The following is a 23,815-nucleotide window of genomic DNA, read 5'->3' on the forward strand; positions in this document are numbered from 1 at the left end:
AGTGGCTGTCTTTTTGTGCATACGGCGCCTAGCATGCTTGGGGCCTGGTCCACGCCTGGTGGCCTCTAGAACTGTGCAAATAACATTGAGGGGAAATAGTGTTGGGGAAAACTGAAAAAAAAAATTCAACATTTTTGGCAAATCAAGAAAAATTGTTTCGGCTCCAACAAAACTTTTTTTTTTCCTTTTACAACATTGCAATATTTTGTTTCAATTTCAACCATTTAAACCATTTTGACTCGTTTTTTTTTTTTTTAAATACAAGGAAAGGACGTTTTGAACTGAAAAATGGAAACGCTTCATTGATCTCGGAATTATCCTTCCTCCCGACAGAGACGATTTGGCAAAAATGACACAACGTGGTGATGCCTTTTGCTGTTGCGGAATCTTTATGTTTCGCCCCCCTCAAGTCCCAACTTTGGTATGAAATATTTCCCCTCGCTTCTGGGTGCCAATGCAATACAATTAATAATTGCTCATTAATACTCAGACTTTCATGGGCACTCTCTAAACCATTGATTTTTCCAGAAATTACTGAGGGAGCAACACCCTGCTACCTTAGTCCCCTCCACAGGATCATACTGACATGACTTGTAGCATCTCAGCCAGGAAGAGAGAGGGCGTAGGTTATTCTCCTAAGCATTTTCAGTGGTCTCTGATCAGTTAGAATCGTAGAATATCAGAGTTGGAAGGGACCTCAGGAGATCATTTAGTCCAACTCTCTGCTCAAAGCAGGACCAATCCCCAATTTTTGCCCCAGATCCCGAAATGGCCCCCTAAGGATTGAGCTCGCAACCCTGGGTTTAGTAGGCCAATGCGCAAACCACTGAGCTATCCCTCCCCCCAGTTATAATGGGCCATACCTCGTCTGGGTCTGAGAGCTTGAATTCCCAGCCATCACCTGTCCAACTGATGAAGGATTGGCAGGACTTGTCGGTGAGCAGCTCCAGCAGGAACTGCCACAGCTGGATGGGTCCACTGCCTAGGAACGCAAAGAAGCCACAAGTTGTTAAAACCAGGTGAGCCAGAATGCAACAGATGCAAATTTCTTTCCACCCAACCCCCTCCATGGGAAGACACACACAAGCAGATGAATACAAAATGTGTTGAGTGTTTGTTAGTATAGACAGCACTGGGATCTGTGACTCTGGTTCTGTTATATGCTTCACCCCTGACTCGGACGCCTTCAACTCCCTTTCTAAACTCCACGGATGCACTTGAGGCCTTCTTAGACTTCGGGTTTCTTGTGGCAAGGCCTATGATTTCCTCTGTGTTTGTAAATTGTGCTTAGCACAGTGGGAGCCTCATCTGGAATGGGGTCTTTGTGTGCGACCTTAATATTAGTTATTAATATTAAGAGGTGATGTTCACTGTATACAAAAACTGACATCTCAGGGGCCTACAGGAGCAGTCCAAGTGAAGATCTGAGCTGAACTGGCAGTTTGAGAGTTAACTCGTACAGGTAAAGCTGCTTCCTACTGCAGTCTGAGTGGAATGTTCAACCACTGGAATGTTTCACCTCAGTCTAAGTTACATAAAGAGGATTATTTCTTGGCATTAAAATAGGGAGGAATGATTTTTCTGCCACCGAAGCGCTGTCTTCTCTTACGTGCCAAAAAGCTCCCAGCCACTGCTTGAACTCCTACACTATCACACGCTGCCTCCTGACCTTCACATTCTGATCCATGGCTGTGCACGGAGATGCGATAAAGGGGACATAGGTATGAAAATTATTTGGCCTCTCTCCAGGACATGTCGCTGCAGGAACCACCTACATAAACTCGCAGAGAACAAGAGGCAACTCAGTGCAGCTGGCACAGCTATTGCTGCAAGGAATAGGGTTGGCTGGGCAGGTGGGCACCCGGGAAGCAGGAAGGCATTTCTAATGGGCGCGGTAATAACATAACAGAACGGAGGGTAGGCAGAAGGTGGTCTCACAGGTTAGCATCTTGAATAATTCAAAACTTAGAACTAGAGCCTCTGCAAGATTGGAGTGGGCAGACTGACACTAGGGTCTTCTGCACAAAAGGAGCTTGTATATTTTCCAGCAGTGTCCTAGCACATTGGAAATGGAATCCCTCCCAGCCATGACATCCTGAAATCAGCTGGGTCTGGATCCCTTTGTACACTGTGCAGCCTGGAATCAGCAGAAGAGGAGAGCATGCATTGTCCAACCAACTCCTAGATGGCCAGAAGCAAGTTCCCCGGTTGGTTGTTCTCATGATCTATCATCATTGATATGGAGGTGAAGGGTCTGTGGGTGAAGTCTCCTGTGTTATATACATTTGAGTCATAAAAAGCTATTTGCTTTGCAGCTCCATTGTCTTCTAAGTGCCATAAGGGTGCTAATTTTGGCCATCAGCTATTTGTCAAGAAATACCTCAGAAATGGCAATGCACACATGCATCTGCTGTCAAAAACCTCCCAGTGGTCATCTTGTGGACTTCCCTGTTTCTTTAGTACCAGCTGGCACTGTGTGGTGTCCACCTGTCTGCAGTGTGCAAGGTGGTGGCTTTAAACCAGAACCGTCTCTTGGTGACTAACTTTTTCCGTCTGTGTCGGGGATGACGATTCTGGGAGGAGAGCACCACTCATCTGATCAGCTGAAAACAAACAAGCTGCTTGTCAACAGCGATCAGATTCCCAGGGATGCCAAATTCTCCTTGCCCCCCAGAACTGATTTTCCTCTAGGGGGCCTCAGCTGTACTTGGCTAAGGCTGGACAGTTAATTTAAAGGCACTGTACTTCCTGTCTATTTGCATTGTATCTTGCCATGCCTCAGGGCATCTGATTCCTATGTGCTTAAGCACGGCTGATGCCAAGTATGTAACGCATTGCCGTGAGAGATTGTGGCTTTACACACTTTCTGGTAGGTTTTCACTGGATCAGTCACATGCTGAGTGACTCCTAAATACTGATCTCTTTTTTTCACTCATGTCCCAGCCAAAGCCAAAATGGATGCCCTCAAGCCAAAACCTGTCTGATTAGGGCCACACCTAGAAGACTGTGTTCAGCTTTGGGCAACATATTTCCAGCAAGATACTGACACATCTAAGAGGAGCTCAGAAAAGGGCAACGATAATGATCCAGGGGATGACTTGCAAGAAAAGAATTAAATATATAAAGGTGGGTTAGGCAACAGCTAAGGTGAGGGAAAGGAGAACAGACTGACAATGGCAATGGGTGTAAGCCTGAGCTGCCAGAAGGAGTGGCTAATGGAACAATGGGATGAAGTTACTGGATGACAGTTCACGCTGCATGTCAGGATAAAATTCCTGCCAGTGGGAATGGGAGGATGCGGAATAATCTCCCAAGGGATGTGATGGACCATGTCCTATTGCCTTTAGAGTCGTAGATTCCAAGGCCAGAAGGGACCACTGTGATCATCTAGTCTGACTTCCTGTAGAACACAGGCCAGAGACCTGCCCCCCAAGAATTCCTGCTGGAACAAATGCAGATCTTTTAGAAGAAACATCCAACTTTTGATTTAAAAATTGCCAGTAATGGAGACATTTAAAACTGTTGGAAACTAAACAAACCACTAGTAGAGAGGGAACCATCCTGCCTGGTGACGGGACAGACTAAATGGGACCTAATGTGTCTTTTCTGGCTTTAGAGCCAATGGGCTCAGTTCTGATCTCACTGCAGTCCCATCTTGGTGTAACTCCAATGACTTCAGTGGAGCTACTCCTGATTTACTAAGGTGTGAGAGCACATTGGGCCATGAGAACAGAGGTGCAAAAAACTACCATGGCAGCCAGCCTCAGAGCCCAGGTCTACAGACTCTGGCTCAGGCTATGGCACCTCTTGCTGGAGCTCAGACACTGAGACCCACATATCAACTGACAGAACTAAAGCTCCAACCTGGATGGGAATGTCTACACTGCTATTCTTAGCACCTTATCGTGAACCTTGTGAACTCAACTCTGGGCTCAGAGAGCTGCTGCTGTGGGGGTATTTTTGTTAGCTTGTTTGCAGCATAGATGTACCGTGATAGATTCCTGACTATCCGCTAGCTATTCTTTTATTTAAAGAGTATCTGAGTGATTCTGAGACTCTTGGTTATCAGTGCATTGATATGCAAACCAAATCAGGTTCATAGTGTCTATCTTATCCCAGACATGAACAAGAGAAATACGACATTCTGCAGGGAAATATGTGAGCAAACTGTCCTCGGCAAGGCTTTGCCAAATATTGGCTCAGAGGATTTTGTTACACACTGTCTATATTTAGTAGGGATTGAGCAGCAACCACACTTCCCAGAGCGCTACACTGGGGAAGCTCAGATAGGGACTTTGCAGCTGCCTGTATTATAATGGGCTGATCCAGATGCTTCCAAGCTTTGGGGATCCCAGCTTTGCCACTCGAGCGTCTTGCTAACATTCTGAATTACAGCTCAGGGGGGTGCACGGGTAGAAGATTAATTCATCCATCTGTAGTATGCCAGCCAGGCAACATAGGTGGATGCTGCTGAGGCTGAGCAAAGTGAACAGATTCTAGCCCTAAAGAGACAGAGAATTCCCCTTGTGGATGGGGATGTCCCAATGTCAAATATACCAACCGAACCAACTTCTGTGCCTGCCACTGTCACTGGGGAAGGGGAAGTGCCGGGGGTGAAAGAGGCAAGGAAGAGCAGGCCAGAGCAGATGCCTCTACACCAATGCTCCTGTACAGTAAGTTAGAGCAGCTCCTTAGCTGCTCTAACTAATGTCTGGGCAGGCTGACACTGGGATGCAGAGTAAAAAGAAGACCAGTATCTCCCTATCCTGTTCCAATTAATGGGAGGGGCTGTAATTAAGCATTCATTGAGACAAGTGATTGCCCTGGCCTGGCACATCACCAGGTCACACCAGCTTTAACGAGCACTTTCGAGGCTTTCCAAGCTTCCAGAGAGAAATTTCTCTAACCTTAGGCCAAGGAGCCCCGTGCAGTTAGCATGTTCTCCTCGCACTCTGCTGCCAGCTGGCATGCAGAGGTGCAGGGAAGCCCAGCAATTTATCACTGTAAGCGGCATGGAATCACATGGCGCGGCATCCTGCAGGATGTTTTTTTCTTTGCTGGAGGGAACGCTGTCCAATGGCTAGCGCAGAGGACTAGGAGTCAGGCTCCACAGGGTCGATTCCTGGCTGCCCACTGGAGGATCAGTAGTCTGAAAATGAACGTGTTTACTGCATGGCTAGCAAGCAGACTTCAGCTCATGCACACATGCACCGAGCCATACAGAAGCATCACAGCCCTGCTGCTGCTGGGGCAACACCTTGTTTGAAATGTCAGAGAGTCAACAGATGCAGGAGGCAGCAGGAACTAACATACACGGCTTGTCTGAGCCTGTGCGACAGAGCACAGCTCCGGGGAGACGGCATTATCTGGCACCACCTCTCTCGGTATTTGCATCTCTTTCCTAGAGAAGATTCAATTGTTAAGAAAGGGAGCTATGAGCACTGAGGACGTATGATGAATTGGGCTATACGTGAGTTATAGTGAGGATGGGATCTGGGATGAGCATCTTGGAGAATGAGGCTCTCATCTCGTCATGGAACAGGCATTAATAATGGGTGAGATTTTCAAGGGCTCAAGGGAGTTAGGAGCCCAGGAGCTGGGAACCTAACTCCCCAAGGCATTTTTTAAAATCCCAGCCAATAAGACTCAGCACTGACACGGCGTTACATTTTCAAAGTGCTGGGTGGTGCAGGTAGCTAAGGAACACGTGTTTGTTCTCTGCGATAGGCACCTTCATCTCTCCAAGCACTCAACACCTTATCCCTCTAGCGGCACCTGGTGACCCATCTCCCACATCTTCTGTTCCAGCCTTCATCGTTCTCCCACGTCCCGGATCCATCTAGCCGAGCAGGGGGGCAGTTACCAACTACGATACTGGAGCCCAGATCTGCGGTAAATCGACACGGCTCTGTTGATTTACACCAAGAGAGGAGCTTGCCGTTGATGTTTCTAAAAGCCAATTGCCAGTGGAATATTAAGAAGAATCATTAGGAAATGAGGCAACTTCAATACTGACTGGAAAAGACTTCTTTCCCGGTGACACAAGCAGCCTCTGAAACTAGAGGAGACCCCCAGCATCCCTCTGCTTCTGCTAGTCCTACAGTCCCCCCACCTGTGATTTCAGATTCTCAGCTGGTGTAAATTGGTGCAGCTGTGCCCTACATGAGACACTGGCCCAAGGCGAGGCAGAACCCCCAGCTAAGATGCAGCCCTTCCCGGGAGGGCCAGACAAGCCCCATGCACTGCTGACCTCATGCGGAATATCCCGAGACAGATATCAGCCCTTGGACACAGATGCAAGTAGGGAGGGTGCAGACACAAGCTGCCTTTTGTGATGGGGTCGCTTCAAACACCTCTGGGAGCTTTCAGCCATGCCCGGAGGAGGGTTCGCTGAACCCACTCATTTCCATACGAGCCCTGGAAAGATGACAACCTCACACGCACACCACCCCCAAGGCAAGGCCTCTGAATTCTGGGCTGTCCCTTGAGTGCAGCCTGATGACCTTTGTCCCTGGTAGGAAGGGAGGGCGTGCTAAGAATAGAGCCAGTCAGAGGGGGCTCACATGCTAAATGTGACTCACAATGGCCGCCCTGTCTCGCCTCCCTCACAGTGAAGAGCATTGGGGAGCATCATGCATTAGGAATTCTTGAACGTCATGGGGAAAATATGCCTCTTAAGCCTGGTTATGAAATGCTGCCACAGTGGGAACCCTGTCTGAGCAAAGCCTCTTTGCACACATGCTCCTGGGCATGCATTGCACGAGTCCTAGCCAGGTCACTTTCCCAGGTTGTCCCTCTGCCTCTGCCTTCCCATGGGGCTGCTAGGAGGTGGCTTAGAAGGGAACTTCTGTGGCCCTCAGGATTTCAGCTGGCTGTCTGCACAGGGGAGAATTTCACCTCCTGAGCAGATTCTCCCCCTGTAGCCTCCCACTGGCAGCTGTACCATCTTGGCCTACAATCTCACTGGGTCTCGCCAGCTAAGCACCGCTGGGCCTAGTCATTCCAACAGGGGAAAATGCAGGTGGATGCAGGAAGAGATGCTGGTGATAAAGTAGGCGCCACTCTTCTGGACCAGCGCTGAAAGAAGGTATGCTGCAGCATGGTACTATGGGGTGCTGTGCTATTCACAGTGCTCGCTTTCCAAGGAGATGCAAAGCCCAGACCCAAGACACATGAGGCCTAAATGTGCCTGGGCCCTATTGCGAAAGAGTTTGTTAACCCCAGCTTTTAAACAAAACTCTACCATGGTCAGTGAATTCTGCCTGCCTAAATTCCCCCTGCAGAGTGAAATGAATGTGGTATGCTTCACTTCCTGCCCTACACTGTTGCTGGTGAGCTGTTAAACAGCTCCATAGCCCACCCCAGAAGTGGGCACATTTCAGTAGTGTCTGATGTGGTTACAAATCACTTTTAGATGAAAGCATCTGTTATAACTATGAGGCGTTGCTAGAAACACAGCGATCTGTTGCAACATTGGGTTTTTATGAGGACTTTAGGAAGGGGAACTTCTGGGGTGCTATTAACAGTGGGCTTCAGCCCAGAGGGGCAGGCAGGCCTCGACTCAGGAAACTTGCATCACTTCACAAGTGCTTGCATGAGTAACAGATGGAGTTTACACCAGGGCAATGTACTGTGGTAAATCACTGGTTCAAGCCCTCTCTTGCACTGAATCTACAGGTGCAATGAATCTACAGAGACTATTTGCACTAGTGTGGCTATATCTGTAGAACTCCCCCTCCATGCTTCTTTCCTCCCTCCCGCCACCAGCATAGACAGGCCATTACTTTACATGGTAAGGCCCTATCTGAAACATGTCACCCCACTCCTTCTCTGGCTGATTTTCACACCCCCTCCCCCAATGACATTGTTTGAAAGAAACAAAACAAAAAACGAGAGCTGCGCACCTATTCTTTTTGCTGTGTGGTTTGTGGTTCCAACCAAACACAACAAGTGGGCATAGCAACATCTCCAGAGCGGCCTCCCCTTCTGTCATGCACTGACCTTGGCCTGGACCTCCTATGTCAGAGCTTCAGAGACCAGTGTAATCAGGAGGGGCTGAGGCCTGTTTGCTGGCCCTGGGCAGGTTTGGGCAGTGGTGAGGGTGTACCTCTGCATTTCATCCCGCATATCAACCATGGGCAATTCTTCCCTGTCTCTCCCTCACCAAATTTTGCTTTGGTAGGAGCATCCTAGAGGAACATCAGAGATGGATCTCAGTGGCAAAGTTCAGCTCCAGACTGCCTCAAAGTTTGGGTCTGATCAGAGCCAGCGTTTTGGTTTGGGATCATCCCTAGTTTCAGAAGAATCCAGGAAGCATCCACGGTGGAGCATGCAAGCTAGGGAGCACCAGCCCACATGACAGGTGGAGGGTGGATTGGGGGGGTACTGATGAGTCTCAGGCCTCTGTCATGAAGGTGGCACTGGGAGTCCAACATACTATCTGTGTTCATGGCACCCAAAACCTGCTATGCCATAGTCTGATTAACTGCTCTGAGGAGTGACTAGTAAAACGGTATCACTGAAGAGTCAACTCTGAATTGCAAAGGTCATGCTGCTCGGTGGTTCGGGCTGTACATTTTTGTTTTAAAAGCTGAGCTATGGTCATGGTTGGGCAGCATTGCATGGGGCTGATTTTACTGTCATTTGCATATGTCTGGCAGGTGTCACATGGACCACTGAACCAAGCCCGGGCCCCATCCGCTGGGTTCCACCTTAGGGTGAGAAACGGTCCTTGAAGAGCCGCTTGCAGTGGAAGCTAGAAGCAGGTCGTAGGGGAAACTAGGATGTAAAGTTATGCTTGAAATCATCCCTCAACAGCAGGTAAAGTTCATACTGAACCGGAATCCAAACAGGGTAGGCAAGGAAACAACCACTTGCCCACAGCCGCCTGCCCCTAAGAACAGCCACTTTCTGTCTGTCCGCCAGAGGCAACTGAATGCACTTATGAACTCTCACAGCTGACCCACTCCAGCTTCACAGGGATGGCCGACTTCACCCTTCTCCAGCAGCAGAGAGTAGTCAAGAATGCCATCCGGACTCTGCCTTTTCTCCCCAAGAAACTGCACTGAATGTAGATGTCCAGGCTGCCACATTCCATGTGCCTCCCTGAGCATCTCTTCCTGTGACTTGAGAGGAACCGAGAACAGCGCAGTTAACAGGCTTTCTGACGTTGGCTGGAGAGATCACACTTCCCCCCCCCAACCCCATCAGATCGCACCTGTCGGGCCTGTATGTTTCAGCCGGCAGCGTGGGTGGCAGCATGAAGAGGAGGAGTATGCAGATCTCCTAAAGAGACCCACTTTCTTCGATGCTGTTGTTTCTTTCTTGTAAACCAGCAGCTGTGTTCTTTCACTTTTAAATGGAACAGGCAATCCTCGCTCAGAAATACCAACTTGTCCAATATGGGCCCCTGGCTTTTGCAATAGGGAGAGGGATTTGCGGGGAGAGAAGGGTTTTCCAATGCATATTCTGGAGACATCTGTCAGACCTTTGGCAGTTGGGGAAGGGGAGGCTCAGGTCTGGATCTCAGCTGAGCAAAGTGGTGGTGACACTTGCAGGAGTGATTCGTTCAATGGAAATGCTTCTGCATGTATCACGGAGCTGAAGTCTCAGGGGAGCCAGATAGTCCCCTGCAGTCTCATGGTGGCTGTCTTCTTCCCTGACAGCACAGTAAAGACATGGCAGCACTTCTGTCACTAAGAATGAAATTAAGACCATGCATACTAGTGCCTAATTTGCATAATTGCGTAATACTCTTGCATACTAATGCATGCTATTAATTAAGACCCAGTATACTATTATTTGGGGCTATAAACACCTTAGGCACCAGGCTACTCTCTAAAGCACCTGTAACTTCTTACTCATTAGTGATGGCCTAAGACTCAGGAGATCTAGGTTCAGTTCCTCATTCGACCACTGATCTGCTGTAAAAGTTTGGGTAAGTTGCTTCATCTCTCTGGGTCTTGCTTCACCATCCATGAAATGGCGGGGGGTAATTGTTCTGCCTTGTTTATTTAGGTTCTAAGCTCTTTGGCCAGGAGCTGTCTTTGATCAGGTCTCTGTACAGTGACTAGCACAACAAGGCTCTGAAATCAACTAGGTTCCAGGCACTACTGCAGAACAAATAATAACTCTATGGAAAGCCACAGCCAAATGTCAGGGGCTTTGCAGAGAAGCTGACGCACTAGGCCTTGTGAAGCGAACACACCCCACGTTTCTGCTCTGTGTGCTATTTTGTTTGCTGGAGACCAGCCCACAGTGGTGCAGGCAAGTGACCACAATGGGCAGAAGGAGGTGTGAAGTACTAGATGGTCCCCTTGGCTAAGAGATCAGTGGCTGAAGTGGGTCAGGCTAAAGATTCCCGGCACGCATCATGGAAAAAACAGGTCACAGAAATCAGAGAGATTTAAGAGCTAACTCATTACATTGGACCAGTGCAGCTTTGTTCTCTCCACTATGTTCTCCAGTGTTTTGTGTGTCCAGTTTTAAAAGCCTCAAGGGTTGGAGGTTCTACTGCTTCCCTTTGGGAGATCATTCCAGAGTCGAACAGGTCTCACTCTTTGACCCGACTCGCCCTACTGTAATGGAAGAGTTGTGTCAAAATCCCCTAGGCTGCTTTGAAAATCTCAACGCTGGAGCTGGCGTTTGGGCACTGAACTTTGAAAATGCCCCCCCCCCCCCCAGTAGGTAAGGGGAATCATCTTTCAGAAGAGCAGTCTCAGCGGACCTAGCTATGTCCCTGTGAGAGTGGAAACAGGTTAGAAACTGAATTTTCATGAACTCTTGCGAAGTTACATTCTTCCCCCAAAGATAAGAAAATTGCATCAACCTCTCCGAGCAACCATGGCAACTTGTTAAATTAGGTCAAGATGTGGGGGCAGATAAGGCGGCTTTGAAAGTCTGCTCGCTAGCTTGAGTTACGAACACATCAAATGCAAGCTGGGCTTCCGCCAGAATGCACCTTCTCTACAAACTGTGCGCCTCCTAGGGCTGATACCATCGGCGTGCTGTTTCTCTTGTGATAAAGCACACCGGCACCTCCCAGTGCCATCGGCAAAGCAGGCTCTTGAGAACAAAAGCCAAATGATATTTTCAATGTCTTACATACAAAACAGGGATCGCGGCCAAAAATACTACGCGCTTGCCCAATGTCTTTGCTCAGAGGCGCTCAAAGCGCTTGGCAAACATCAACGGAGCCTTGATGCACGGGTAAAGATTGTTGTGCCCATTTTACAGGATGGTGACCCGAGGCATGGAGACTCAGACCTCCTCAAGCCACTATGTGAGTTGGTGACCGAGTGAGGAATAGAACCCAGGAGTCCTGACTGCCAGTCCCCTGCTCTAGCCGCTAGAGCCCACTTCCTTACCAGAACTGGGAACAGAACCCAGCATCCTGACTCCCAGGTCTCCTGCTCCAACCACTAGAAACCCCTTCTCTCCCAGCACTAAGAATAGAACTCAGGAGTCCTGACTTCCACTTCGCCATCCCATTTGCCCTGTTTTGCTTTTCTGCTATTTATTATTATTTTTATATCGGGAAGCCCTGTCCCTTCCCAGTGGGAGCTCTGGGCATTATCTCCTGGAGCGGAGGAGCTTGTGAAATACCAGCATGTTTCTGGGCTCACCACTGTCTCTATTAATTTAAAAGCTGCAGCATGCAGTAAAACCAGAGGTTGTAAAGGCCCATTATAAAGATGGCCTGAACCAAAACCTCAGCTCCAAACACCCCCAGACTTCGGAAGTGTCTTAATCCAGATTAGAATTTTGGAGGCTCAATTCTCCTCTGCTTTGGAGCTTGTTTTGTCACTTGCGCCTGGGCAAAGTGATTGTATCCTGCAACCAGGTCCACATGGCTGCATTTTATACCCACGCTGTATTCCCTTTTCCGGGTGTAAATGATGAAAGGAAATGCAAGGCCCTGGAGAATCAGGGGTCTTTATAATCACACCTCTGGATTGACACATCCACAAACTTGATCTGCTGCAGCATTTGTCCTACAATAATGAGGCAGGTCCAGTCCCTTACTAAACTGAGCTCTAAAGACAGCAACTCCACTAGACTGAGCAAAGGCCAATGACCTAAAGCCATGATTTTCACAGTGACTGGTGATTTTGAGTGCCTCAATTTCCAGGGGACCCAACCTAAGATGCTTGTAAAGAGCCTGGCTTTCAGAGGACAGGTGCTCAGCACTTCCCCAAAATCAAGCCCCTTTAAGGTCTGGGCACTGAAAAATGGAGGCATCCCAAATCACCAGTCACTTTGGAAAAACCTTGGGTCTGGTGTTTAGGGATTCCCCTCCCCCCCTCACTTTGGAAAAACCTTGGGTCTGGTGTTTAGGGATTCCCCCCCCCCCCCCGATTCAAAATGGTATTTGAAACTTGGCTAGGGAGATTACCATAAAAGCATGCATGTTTCTTACATTAACATGTAGCATGCAGCATTTGGGTTGTAGTCAAGAGTGCTTTTGTATGGGAATAAGTAAAGATAGCACTTCTTGGAGGCATGAGTCCAAAGAGATGCTCTGGACTGGTGGCAGTGCTGGGTGGAATAAAGGATCTAACCCGTTACGGAGATTGGCATTCTGGTTTTTTGTCCAGGGTCCATCACATCACACATAATAGTGAAGTGAAATGCCTGGGTTTAGTTTGGGGCAGACAGTGAGGTGAGGGTAGTTCAGTTTCAGCAATGGACGGTGCACCCAGGGCTCTTTAGGAGACCCTTGGCCTTCTGTTAGGCACATGCTCTGTGTTCTATACATCCTAGCTATTGACAGCTGATTATGAATACAGCTGAATGAGTCAAAACAATCTAAAAGAAAATTCACTTTGGGTTAAATGAAATGCTTTTTTTTTTGCCCCAAAATGAACTGGTGGGTTTTTACCTTTCTTATTTCTGTCATTTAAAATAAATCTACCTAAACATCTACTCCAAAATGTCAACAACAAAAAACAAAAAAGGCAAAACACGGCATTTCAAAAGCGTCAAAACAAAATTCTGTATGCAGTGTTGTTGTACCATGTTGGTCCAAGGATATTACAGAGACAAGGTGGGTGAGGCAACATCTTCTATTGGACCAACTTCTCTCTCACCAACAAGAAGTTGGTCCAATTAAAGATATTACCTCACCCACCTGTCTCTCTAGAACAAAATGCGTTGACTTTAAAAATAAATATATATATATTTTTTTGGTCAAATCTATTCACCGAATTTGAGCCAAATTCACAAATAGTTTTGGTCGAACAGAAACCGTCTTTTTTTTTTGAGAATAACCTATCTGTCTGAAAAACTTTGCCCGGCTCTAAATTATGAGCTTCAAAGCTGGAGAGAAACAGCACAAGCACTTGTAACTAGGGAGAGGGCACAGTCTCAAGACCTAGCTCAAGGCAAAACTCCTACTGACTTCAGGACTCTGATGAGCAGAACAAAGATTGAGCAGAGCTTCCCTTGATGCTGGGGAAGGGGAAAGGCTTCTCCCTCTGTATGGTCGGCTGTCTAGAAGATTCAGTCAAGTTTCTGCGAAGAGTCTGACCACACTAGGTCTAGAGTCACATTGTATGAGTGGGCTTTGGAAAGGGACTCACATTAGATGCCTCCCTGACACATATTGGCCCCAGCAACCCTGCTAAGTGTCTCCCATTGAAGAATGTGATGGCACCGAATACGAAGAGGAAGGGTATAAAGCAATGGGAGGAAACTGATCAAAGGAAAACATAGGCCTGATCATCAGCATAAAATGTCCTAAAACGTTTGCCACTGCTTGCAAAGTAACTGTACATGAAAATGGGCACTTGGGTGCCCTGTATTGCATATGCCAAGACCCCCTACTGGAGAAGAGAGTATGGTCCTGTACTCAGAGAGCGTGGGACTGGGAAACAGGAGATCTTGATTCTATACCCAGCTCTGCCCCAATTCAGCAACATACTTTTGTGCCTCAGTTTCCTCCATTGAATGGGGATTGGCACGAGTGCTTTGGGCCGTCAGGATTCCAAAGCACTTTGAGATTCCCGTGGTGAAAAGCTCTATTAGAAGTGGAAAGAATTCATTGGCTTGGGGGCAAAATAATGCCAGGGCCTACTTTGTGGAAACAAATTAAGTGTATTATGGAATGGAGCCATGATGAATGTACGGTACGATGTCGCACGGCCCCTCCCACAGGTATATGTTTCACTAGTCATGTCCTATAGGGCAGTATCTAACACAGGAATGCAACATGATTCAATTGGTTTTTTTACACTGGTCACTTAAAAGACTCCCATTCAGTCAGCTGGGTTGATGTCTCTCTAAAATTAAAGCTATAGCAACAAACCACTTCCTTTTTACACATAGCTCCAAAAATTATCTTCCCACCTCCCCCTCATCCCCCCCGCAAAAAATAAAATTATCAGCCCTAAGAGGAACTGTGTGAGTGGGTGGAGATTTCTGGGAGGGTCTCACCTCAGGATCTGCTCTGAGCCTCTTGATCTTTATCTGCACATGCTATTTCTGCCTCATGACTCCTCCAGCACACAGCTGCCACCAGTAGGTGCATGAGAGGTCACTATTCGTGAGTGGAAGTGGACCTGACAAAAGATACTGGGCCACACCTCTTTGGCTCTTTGATCTAGGTTTCAAATAAGTTCTGAAGTCCGATCAACTTCCCCCCTCCCCTACTTTCCCCCCCCCCCAAACTGAAAAATCAGTACAAAGTTCAATAACAAAATCTGCTTGCCTAGATTCCGAAACAAATAAGGACAAAATGTTCCAATATTGCAGGGGAAAGACCCAGCCATCCACACCCTTGAAAAGCTCTCCACGGATTGTGTGCATGCCCAGAGTCCCATTCTGCCAGCCTTGCTCACAGTGAGTAAGGACAGATGGAGGCTGGTATTGCTCCTGGAGTACTGTGCAACATAGCGTCAGAAAGAAGCACTTCACGGATGTATACGGCCTAATTCTCCATTGCCATACACCTGTTCAAAGCAAATGGCAGGTGCTAATATTCGGTGTATAGGACAGCATAAAGGGTGAAGCCATGACAAAATCAGGTTCTTTATACCTCCATCACTTTCCATTCCCAAGGCTAAAAAAGCATTTCACAACCTATACTCAGACTGTGCAGTGCCTCGCAAAATGCAGCCACCTCTGGGGTTGAGGGCTGCAGAGAAGTGGACGGCACACTGCATAACAGTACGGAGAGGTGAAAAATTGTCCTAGATGATGATGAAAACACCTACCTTGAAAAGTAAGGGGCCTGGCTCTCCAGCGCCTGGCACATGGTGTATTCACAGCTGTGCAAAGTAAGGGTAAACCGCTATTGGACTCAGCAAGGTGGCAATTTTGCACCTGCTTTGCACAGGTACAAATGAGACCAACACCGACCGGCTCAAGAGACATGATGGGATAACAGGGACTCTCACCTCTAGGTCACTGCTAGGAATCTGCTCCCACAGCAATGCCCAAAAGCTATTTTCTTCCAATAGATAGTTGGAGACTGAAGTGAGATGGCCAGTGAGATGGGCCCATGTCACGACACTGGGACCCAGACTCTGGGTATCTCCAAAGTTATGGGGTATTTGGACCAGCCTCCTCCACAGACAGGGAACTGAGGTAAAATGCAGACCCTGATGCAGGTTCCCAGAGTACAGGGCTGAGCTCATCTGTAGTTGGTGCCTCTCAGTCACACTCCTAAAGGTTCACATCCCAAACGCCATCACTAAGACTGGTGTGCTGGAGGCCACTCGAAGGGACCCATTCATCTCTCCCCCTATAGACCCCATCCCTCTCAGTCAGGGCTGAGACCCATAAACAAGGGGGGATGGTTTGCTCACTGCACCTGTCCTGCGCATCAAGACCTCCAGTCTCCAAGTCAGCCAATCTCACCCCTTTCACCAGCCCCAGATTCGCTTCTGAATGGAACCCAAGAGCTGTCTCGGAAAGGCTCTGCCCTGGGGCAGGTGACCCTACCTGTGTAGCCAGCGAGGGCAGCAGCAGGAATGACTGGTTTGTCCTTGTTCATGTCAGCCCGGTCTCGAACATAGTCCTTGAAGGTGCCTTTGGGCTTGTGGTTGGGCAGCGCCGCTGGGTAGTCCTCAGAATCAAAGCTGTCGTATGAGGGGACGCGCTGAAGGCTCTGGAAGGACGACTGGCTGTTCCAGGACTGCGTCAGGCGGTCACAGCTGTCATAGCTCTCTATGCTCTCGAAGGAGTCCTGGCCCCCTAGTTTACCTGGCAAGCAGAAGGGAGAATGAGAATCACCCGGCCTGCGAGGAGGCAGTTTAAATGAGATCCACAAATCAAGGTCAGGAGTCGGACAACGCCCCAGGTGTGTACTCCATCTGCCAGCCAGGCAGACAGCAGAAGGAGCCACAGCCCTGCTAACTACATTCAGCTCCAAGCCAGACAAGACACTGCTGTCCCAATGTACTCTGCCCCTCAGAGCAAATGTTAATCGAGCACTGACATCCATGGGGCTGGTGTATCATTTCTGTCCCCATGTTACAGAGCAGGGCAATCTGAGGCACACAGAAGTGAAAGGACTCGCTCCAGGTCTCAGAGTGAGTCACCTAGAGCATCGAGGAAAGAACCCAGGAATCCAGACTCCAAGTCTAAACCCCAGATGCAGAGAAATACCCTGAACTGCATCTGTGGCCACCTAAATTTGACCCACCTTCTGAAAGGGGATTGCGCTGGGTCTTGAAGAGAAATACACCACTAAAACAGACAGGCAGGACCACATGTTCCAAAGACAGGTGTGGAAGCTACAGCCACAATGTAAAGGTGCAGAGGAAAATCCTAGATCCACACATGCAGGATCTGGGTTTGAATCTCCTGACCTGAGCCCACATGATAGGCCTGCACGACACTTTACAAAGCCCTGGAGAGCTTACATACAACCAGGTACATTCAGAGAGTAAATTATGCAGTTGCACATTCCAAACAGTGTAAGCAGAGGTATGATTCATGCCCTGTGCAGAAGGCTGGCACAAGGTCCTGCTAACCCTCATTCTCAGTTTCTTTGCTACAAGACTCTGCTGCCCCGTTTTATTGCAGGAAATCATAACAGAAGCTCTTAGCACCCCAACGCCCCCAAGCAGCAGTAAACCAAGGGGGAAAGATGTGGGTTGAGAACTATTTTTTCTCCTCCATTAAGATGCTCACATCTGGGCTACACTTATGCGACTGATTGTTTTCTATACAGAGAGCAATATATTAGGGACCAATTCCTCAGCCAGCGTAAAGCAGGGAGCTCTGCTGAATTCAATGGAGCAATGTTGATTTACACCAGCTAAGGATTGGGTTCCCTGTATTTAAAAAAAAAAGTTCAGGGGGCTAAAAAGGGACCCAAAAATAGCCTTCAACTGCACTCTCTGGGTTCCCTTACTCTGCCTGTTGCTCAACCTCTTTGCTGACAAGCTAAGAGCGTAACAGGATCATTCAAGTTCATTAATTTCCCAAACTAGGCTAAAAACAGCTGCTGGGATTGTGTAAGAGCTCCTGGAGAAATTTCCACTGACTGAACTGCCTGCGGCTCAGACCCAAATAGTAAATCTCACAGGGGAAAGGAGGGTGGAATGGAGCTGGCATGCTCACCCAAATATTTGTTGTGTTCTAGTTTAAACAGCTCTCGCAGCAAAAAAAGCTTAACTAATGCGGGTGAGAAAGCCTATTGACATTTTTTTCAATGACTGAGGGGCTGAGTTTTAGGACATTAGCTCCCATTCATCCTAATGGTGTGCTGACTCTGAAGCCTAATGACGATGATGATTTATATGTCAATAATAATTATTTCACTTCTGTCTTGAAGGACTTCAAATTTGAGGTCCCAGCGCAGGTCCATCTCTAATTTAAATTATTTTACTACAGGTGACGCAGGTAACGATGCCTATAATTAAGATTGGCCAACACTTTCCAGTTATAATTCCTTGTTTTCAGTTGCTTATAACTTGCCAAATTTCATCGATTTGGGCTGAAAATGTCCATACTTCAAGCTGCTATATTTGGGGGGCGAAAAATTTCAGCAAAAATGATTCAGCATTTTCTCAGAACAGGGTTAGAGAAAAAGTGCTTTGCCCATGTTAAAAAAATCATACAACCATTTTGTTGAGAAGCTCTAGCCCTTCCATGCTTTGTACCAGGAACTTGAAATTTGGCAGGGAGGTCAGGCCTTTTGTCATCTATGTGAAAATCCACCTACATTCAGTCAAGTTATGAGCCTTTGAAAAAAATTCTCTAAAGATTCTATCTGCCCTGAGCATGCTAAGGTGGAGAAAAAAGCATGTGATCATGTAATTAAAGACTGTATCATAAGGCATCTGCACAAGGGGGCCAAATTCAGGTTGCATGGGTAGCCTTAATTCTGGCATTCCTTAGCTTTTAAAGGCTTGAATTTGCAACCTTAACACCCTTCTAATGTTGTTTTTGCATGGAAATTATAATAAGCTTATAATAATAAACTTGGGGGCCGGATACCCATTTATACTAAGTCCCCTTGAATATCACTCTAGCAGTATTAAGGGATCTTATCCCTAATATATTTACACCAACATGGAGGGTGCATTTACACTATTAGAGCAGGATTTAGTGTCAACCAGGATCCTGACCACTGTGTTTCTTCAATCACAAATGAAATGTTAAGGGGATCACTGATAGAGGCCTCTCTCTATGATCCTCTTTCCCTAACACTAGGTTGAGAGGCTGTTATGTCAAAAGAACACCCTTCCCTTGAGGCTTGTGGGGCCTGTAGGCCGGTATAAGATTGAGTCATGATAGTGAAAGTATTTCAGTAAGAATTACCAAGACGCCTGCTTTAAAGTTCAAGAGAAGAGAAGGAACCAAATTAGAAGCTGATCTGCAAAAACAGCCCTTGCAAAAGGGCTTGCCTAAAATTGCAACACAGCTGCCCCTTGGCTTGCCACATTCTGCCTAATTTGACTGTGTTATATAAATGTTTAACCAGCCGAAGTTGTTGTTTTTTAAAAAAAATAACCCTCCCAAACAACCTTTTCCCAGCTTGGAAATTAAAAAAAAGAAGAGGAGAATAATGAAAATAGCCCCGATGGTTTCAGAGTAACAGCCGTGTTAGTCTGTATTCGCAAAAAGAAAAGGAGTATTTGTGGCACCTTAGAGACTAACCAATTTATTTGAGCATAAGCTTTCGTGAGCTACAGCTCACTTCATCGGACATACATGTGATTCCAGTGAGTGGGGGCATGATGCTGGGATTGGCAAAGCAGCTTGATTTTTCCCAAAGATCCAACCCATGGCATTTTTCAGTTCTTGTTCCACATTAAAAAATTAAACAGACGTAACATTGAGCATCAAGACCAATTCGTATCGACACTGGCATTCTGATAAGTCCTGGGAGATACCTGGGTTCTGCTCAGAGTGCGATCTCTGGCAGGTCACGTTGCTACTCTGTGCCTCAGTTTCTCCATCTGTAAAATTGGGATAACGATCCCCTCCTTTGTAAATGGTTTTGTGCTCTATGGATAACACCTGCTCTTTGCATAGGACTTATGAGCCAGTGCCTCAGCTGGTGTAAAACAGTGTAGCTGCTTTGACTTCAGTGGAGCCAAATCCACTCAGACCAGGGCAGAATCTGGTTCTGTGTGTTTGGAGTTAAATAATGTTACCCTAGAAAGGCATTTGGTGTTGGTTTAGGGTGTTCCAGGTTCTATTCCTGGCTCTGCTATTGACCTCATGTTGAACTGAGACAAGCCAGTGCCCTTCTCTCCGACTCAGTTAACCTACCTCTAAAATGGGGAAAACAACACTCGCCTCACATCGGAGCAGTGAGGTTCCATTCATTGGGCCAGATTCTCAGCTAATGTAAACTGCAGTCGTGTCACTGAAATCAAACGGGAGGCAGTGCTACCGAGGGGCTAGAGCACCGGACTGGGACTCAGAAGACCTAGGTTCCATTCCTGGCTCTGCTGCTGGCCTGCTGGGTGATTTAGGGCAAGTCACCGTGCCGCTCCGTGCCTCAGTTTCCCCAGCTGTAAAATGATATGGGCCTCCTTTGTAAAGCGCTTTGAGATCTAATATTCATTAGGATTATTTTACCCCGTGGAAGCTTTGGGACGTTATATAGACCCTTGGCTAACAGACACTGTGGAACTAGTTATGGGGCGCTGATGGTTTCTTTGCTGGTGACTCCTGAAAAGGAACATCCAGGGTAGAGGGGACCCTTCTGCGTGTACAGGGGAAGGGAGGGGAACACCCAGGGTGCAGGGAGAAACCAAGCAGAGGCTCGAGAGACTCCAGGCCCTTACCTCGACTGGTGCGCCCCATACACATGTTATCTGGTGTTACAACTTCCTGCTTGATCGTGAAGTAGTCTGTCTGCAGGGAGTCCGTCTGGACAGGGTCACGCAGGATGACCGACGGGTAGTCATTCTCGTACTTGAGGGAGAAGAGCTCCTCTGAGCTGATCGGATGGAGGGTCTGGTAGGACTCTGTGATAAAGCTGGGCTCGGAGAACTCGGACGGAGGTACGCACTGAGCGTGCTCGATGCCATAACCTGCAGGAGGAGCAACTGGGTGGGTTAATGTTAGCGATTGACCGAAAAGACAACGACTCAAAGCTAAACAGACCACTGCTGTTTCTACCTCTCGTCTCCTGTAACATGCTGATATCGTGAGATCTTTGGGTATATTTTTAATTACTATTGTCTGGATGTACAACGCCTAGCACAAAGGCACCCCGATTTCAGACCACAGTACAAATAATAAATAGTAACAAATAAGAAGAACTTCCGTTGATTTCAGTGGGCACCAGATTGGGCCATAAGCAAATAGGAGCAACCGCAGAGCTGTTATGGGAGGAAGGGTTGGATAAACCACGAGAGGGAGGCTCCTAGCAGTTTCCCCAGGAAATGGAGTATGAAAAGGCAGAGGAGGGTCCTTGACATCACAATGGAGCTGGATGTCAATTGACATGGCAGACATGGAGGTTGCTCACCTTCACAATCACGAGGAGAGAATATGTGTTGTCATTAGGTTTCAGAGTAAACAGCATGTTAGGATAATCAGAAGTAGTGGGACTTACGCAAGGGTTGCACTGCTGCTCTATGTAGCATGCTGGAGTAGGATTAGCACTTTCTTCCTCCCTAAAAAGCAGTGGCAGCCAGGAGAATCCCCCCTGTAGAATGACATCTCCCTGCTCTACACTTATTCTCCTTCAACCACTTTCAGATGAAATCTGCTGTTTACATATCAAAAACAAGATTCCCCTCACTGCTGGCCTAGCATGCTTCACCTGGCATCAAAGCCAAGCGAGTTCCTTTCTGCTCCAACCCTTCCCACTGACCGGAGAGAGTCTGGAATCCAAATTTAGCGGATGATTCTGTCAATGGTGCACGAAGCATAATGGAATCTTTCCCTGCTGTATGGGCTCTGAAGCGCTGGCACTGGGGTTGGATCATGCCAGATTAGGGACCCAGCACTTTCCCTGGATGGCTGCCATCTGGAGCTACAGAATCTAAACTCTCATTTAAATGATATTAAGGCCCAAATTTTCAAAAATGCCTGGATTTTGATGTACCTGATTTGAGACACTGTGGGCCTTTTTTTCAGAAATGCTGAGAACTCACAATGCCACTCAAAATCAGTGGGAGGGGCAGATGCTCTGAAAGTCAGGTCCTAAGGGTCTCAGGTTGATTGCCCAGAATCTAGGCAACAAAAAGCAGAGACCACTTCTAAAAATGTAGGCTTAAGTTTTAGACTGATGAAGTGACGTCTGTCTGAGACCACAGAACGTCTGATGCAACAGCTCGAAAGTGTGCACTTCTCCGGTCAGTCTCAGTGAATGTTAACTCTGAAGCCTAATGATGACCCCCCACATTAGATATCTTTCTGATGATCAAAGGACACAAGACAGAAGAGGGATAATCATACCATGAAAGCTGCACATTCTGCCACGACTGGGGCAGTAATTTGTCAGCACACAAATCAGTTTGGGCTCAGAAGACTGAAAAAAGAGATAACCCTAGAACAACTGTCACTTTTCTAACAACTTCCAGCTATTTTAAATAGGCTAGTGGCCAGCCCACTGTAAGCCAGATGCAATCATGTTAATATGTTGGACTATTTGGAGGAAAAGAGGAGCAGCTTTGGGAAAAAGGGGCTCAGACTTACTAATGAAGTAGTCCGATGTATAGCGGGATTCTGGGTACGCAGGGTTCACTCCGTTAGCTGAGTATGGCTTTATCTCATCTAAAAGAAGAAAGGGGAGTTAAAGAAACAAGCTCACAGGAATCTCACCTATGCTGAAACTCTCAGTTATACATGGAGGTCAGAATTTCCAAAAGTATTCAGCTTCCATTTAACCTGGGATTTTCAAAGGATCAGAAGCAAGTTAGGTGTCCAAATCCCATTGAACTGGGTGCCTAACTCCCTTAGATTCTTTGGAAAAACCTAGCTGTGATTTTTGAGAATGCTGAATAAGGTTCCATCTCAGCTGGAAGCTCTAGGCACTACTGAAATATTATTAATTACTTGTTGAAATCCCGTGGTGCTGTACAGGTGATATGGATCAAGTGTAAAAGAGCTGATGACTGAACCTGGTGATATTTGGAACAAAAAAGAGCTCTCAGCCAGGCTTCACGCTGGTTCAACATTCTAAGCTTCAGAGCAACAATCATGTCATCTCGCTATATAGATTATTATACTTTAATTGTTTTGTTTCGATTAATTTTGGCTCCTTTTCATTGTTTAACCTGTTGTTTTTTTTAAATGAAAAACAGGGACACATTGTTTCAGAAAAATTTCCCCATTTTTCAACCAGCTTTAGCTGCTTGTGTATGCCCAAAACACATCTGTGTGTTGGCCATACACCCCTCTGCTGCTCCTACCCTGCTCATGTGCAAAGGAAAAGGTGCAAGGCACTGGAGATGCTGTTCCTACACTCATGAGGCATTGCTGCAGAGCTACCAACTTACTCCGACTTAATACTCTACGGTGTGTGTGAGGTAGCACCTCAGAGTCACGAACACCAGAGTCACGAACTGACCGGTCAACCACACACCTCATTTGGAAACAGATGTACGCAATCAGGCAGCAGGAGAGACAAAATGAAAGACCAAAAAAAAAAAAAAAAAAAGCAAATACAGTACAGAACTGTGTTAAAGGTAAACTCCTAAAACAATGAAGGGAAAGCAGCGTTTTTCTTCTGCATAGTAAAGTTTCCAAGCTGTATTAAGTCAATGTCCAGTTGTAAACTTTTGGAAGAACCACCATAACCTTTTGTTCAGAGTTAAGAACAACCTCCATTCCTGGGGTGTTCAGAACTCGGAGGTTCTGCTGTATGTACAGTGCCTAGCACAGTGGGGCCTGATCTTGGAAATGAATTAATAATAATAACTGTACACTCAGTACACATCTCAGTTCACCCCTTTCCATCCATCACATCAGTGCTTTCCCATGCGGAAGCCAATTTTGTCTTCCCAGTTTGGAAGCTGCACAGTGTCTGCTCTGGCTCTTGTCGTTCCCACCTCGTTCATTGCAGGAGCAGCTGCAGAGCGCATGGATAGAAACAGGGTAATGTGACATTACAAAGGGCAACAAAAATAAAAGCACGAATTGCTCTGCCTGTGTTTATTTCTGCTGAGGCTGGAGAAAAACTAACCAAAGATAATGCACGTTCACTCGAAGGAGGCTAATTTTGGCCTCCTCGCCTGGGATTGCAGGGTGGAAAATATTCTTAAACAAAGGAAGGTTTTGTGGAGAGAGACCTAATCCCGAGTGTGCTTTTCCCCTCCCCACGGAGTCTGCCAAGCGGCAGGGTGGGTGACCACAGGGAAAGGGTGGGACTAGGTTAAAAAGGGCAACTTTCAGCTAG

General features: G+C 47.1%; 1 protein-coding gene across 3 annotated transcripts in view; it reads right to left on the minus strand.

Moving 5' to 3' along the window:
• The window catches only part of ETS1 (ETS proto-oncogene 1, transcription factor), a 122,541-nt gene that overhangs the window by 6,701 nt on the left and 92,025 nt on the right, over positions 1–23,815 (minus strand). For 2 of the 3 annotated variants that reach the window (XM_073320613.1, XM_073320615.1), the window contains 4 exons: positions 22,114–22,191; positions 20,250–20,498; positions 15,943–16,203; positions 864–982 (listed from right to left, as the gene is read on the minus strand). In XM_073320613.1, coding sequence (XP_073176714.1) covers positions 864–982; positions 15,943–16,203; positions 20,250–20,498; positions 22,114–22,191 — 707 coding nt within the window. The remainder of the gene's footprint in view (positions 1–863; positions 983–15,942; positions 16,204–20,249; positions 20,499–22,113; positions 22,192–23,815) is intronic. The other variant, XM_073320614.1, reaches the window with a different exon arrangement.

This window comes from Lepidochelys kempii, chromosome 22, assembly GCF_965140265.1.
Source record: "Lepidochelys kempii isolate rLepKem1 chromosome 22, rLepKem1.hap2, whole genome shotgun sequence".
Taxonomy (NCBI): Eukaryota; Metazoa; Chordata; order Testudines; family Cheloniidae; genus Lepidochelys; species Lepidochelys kempii.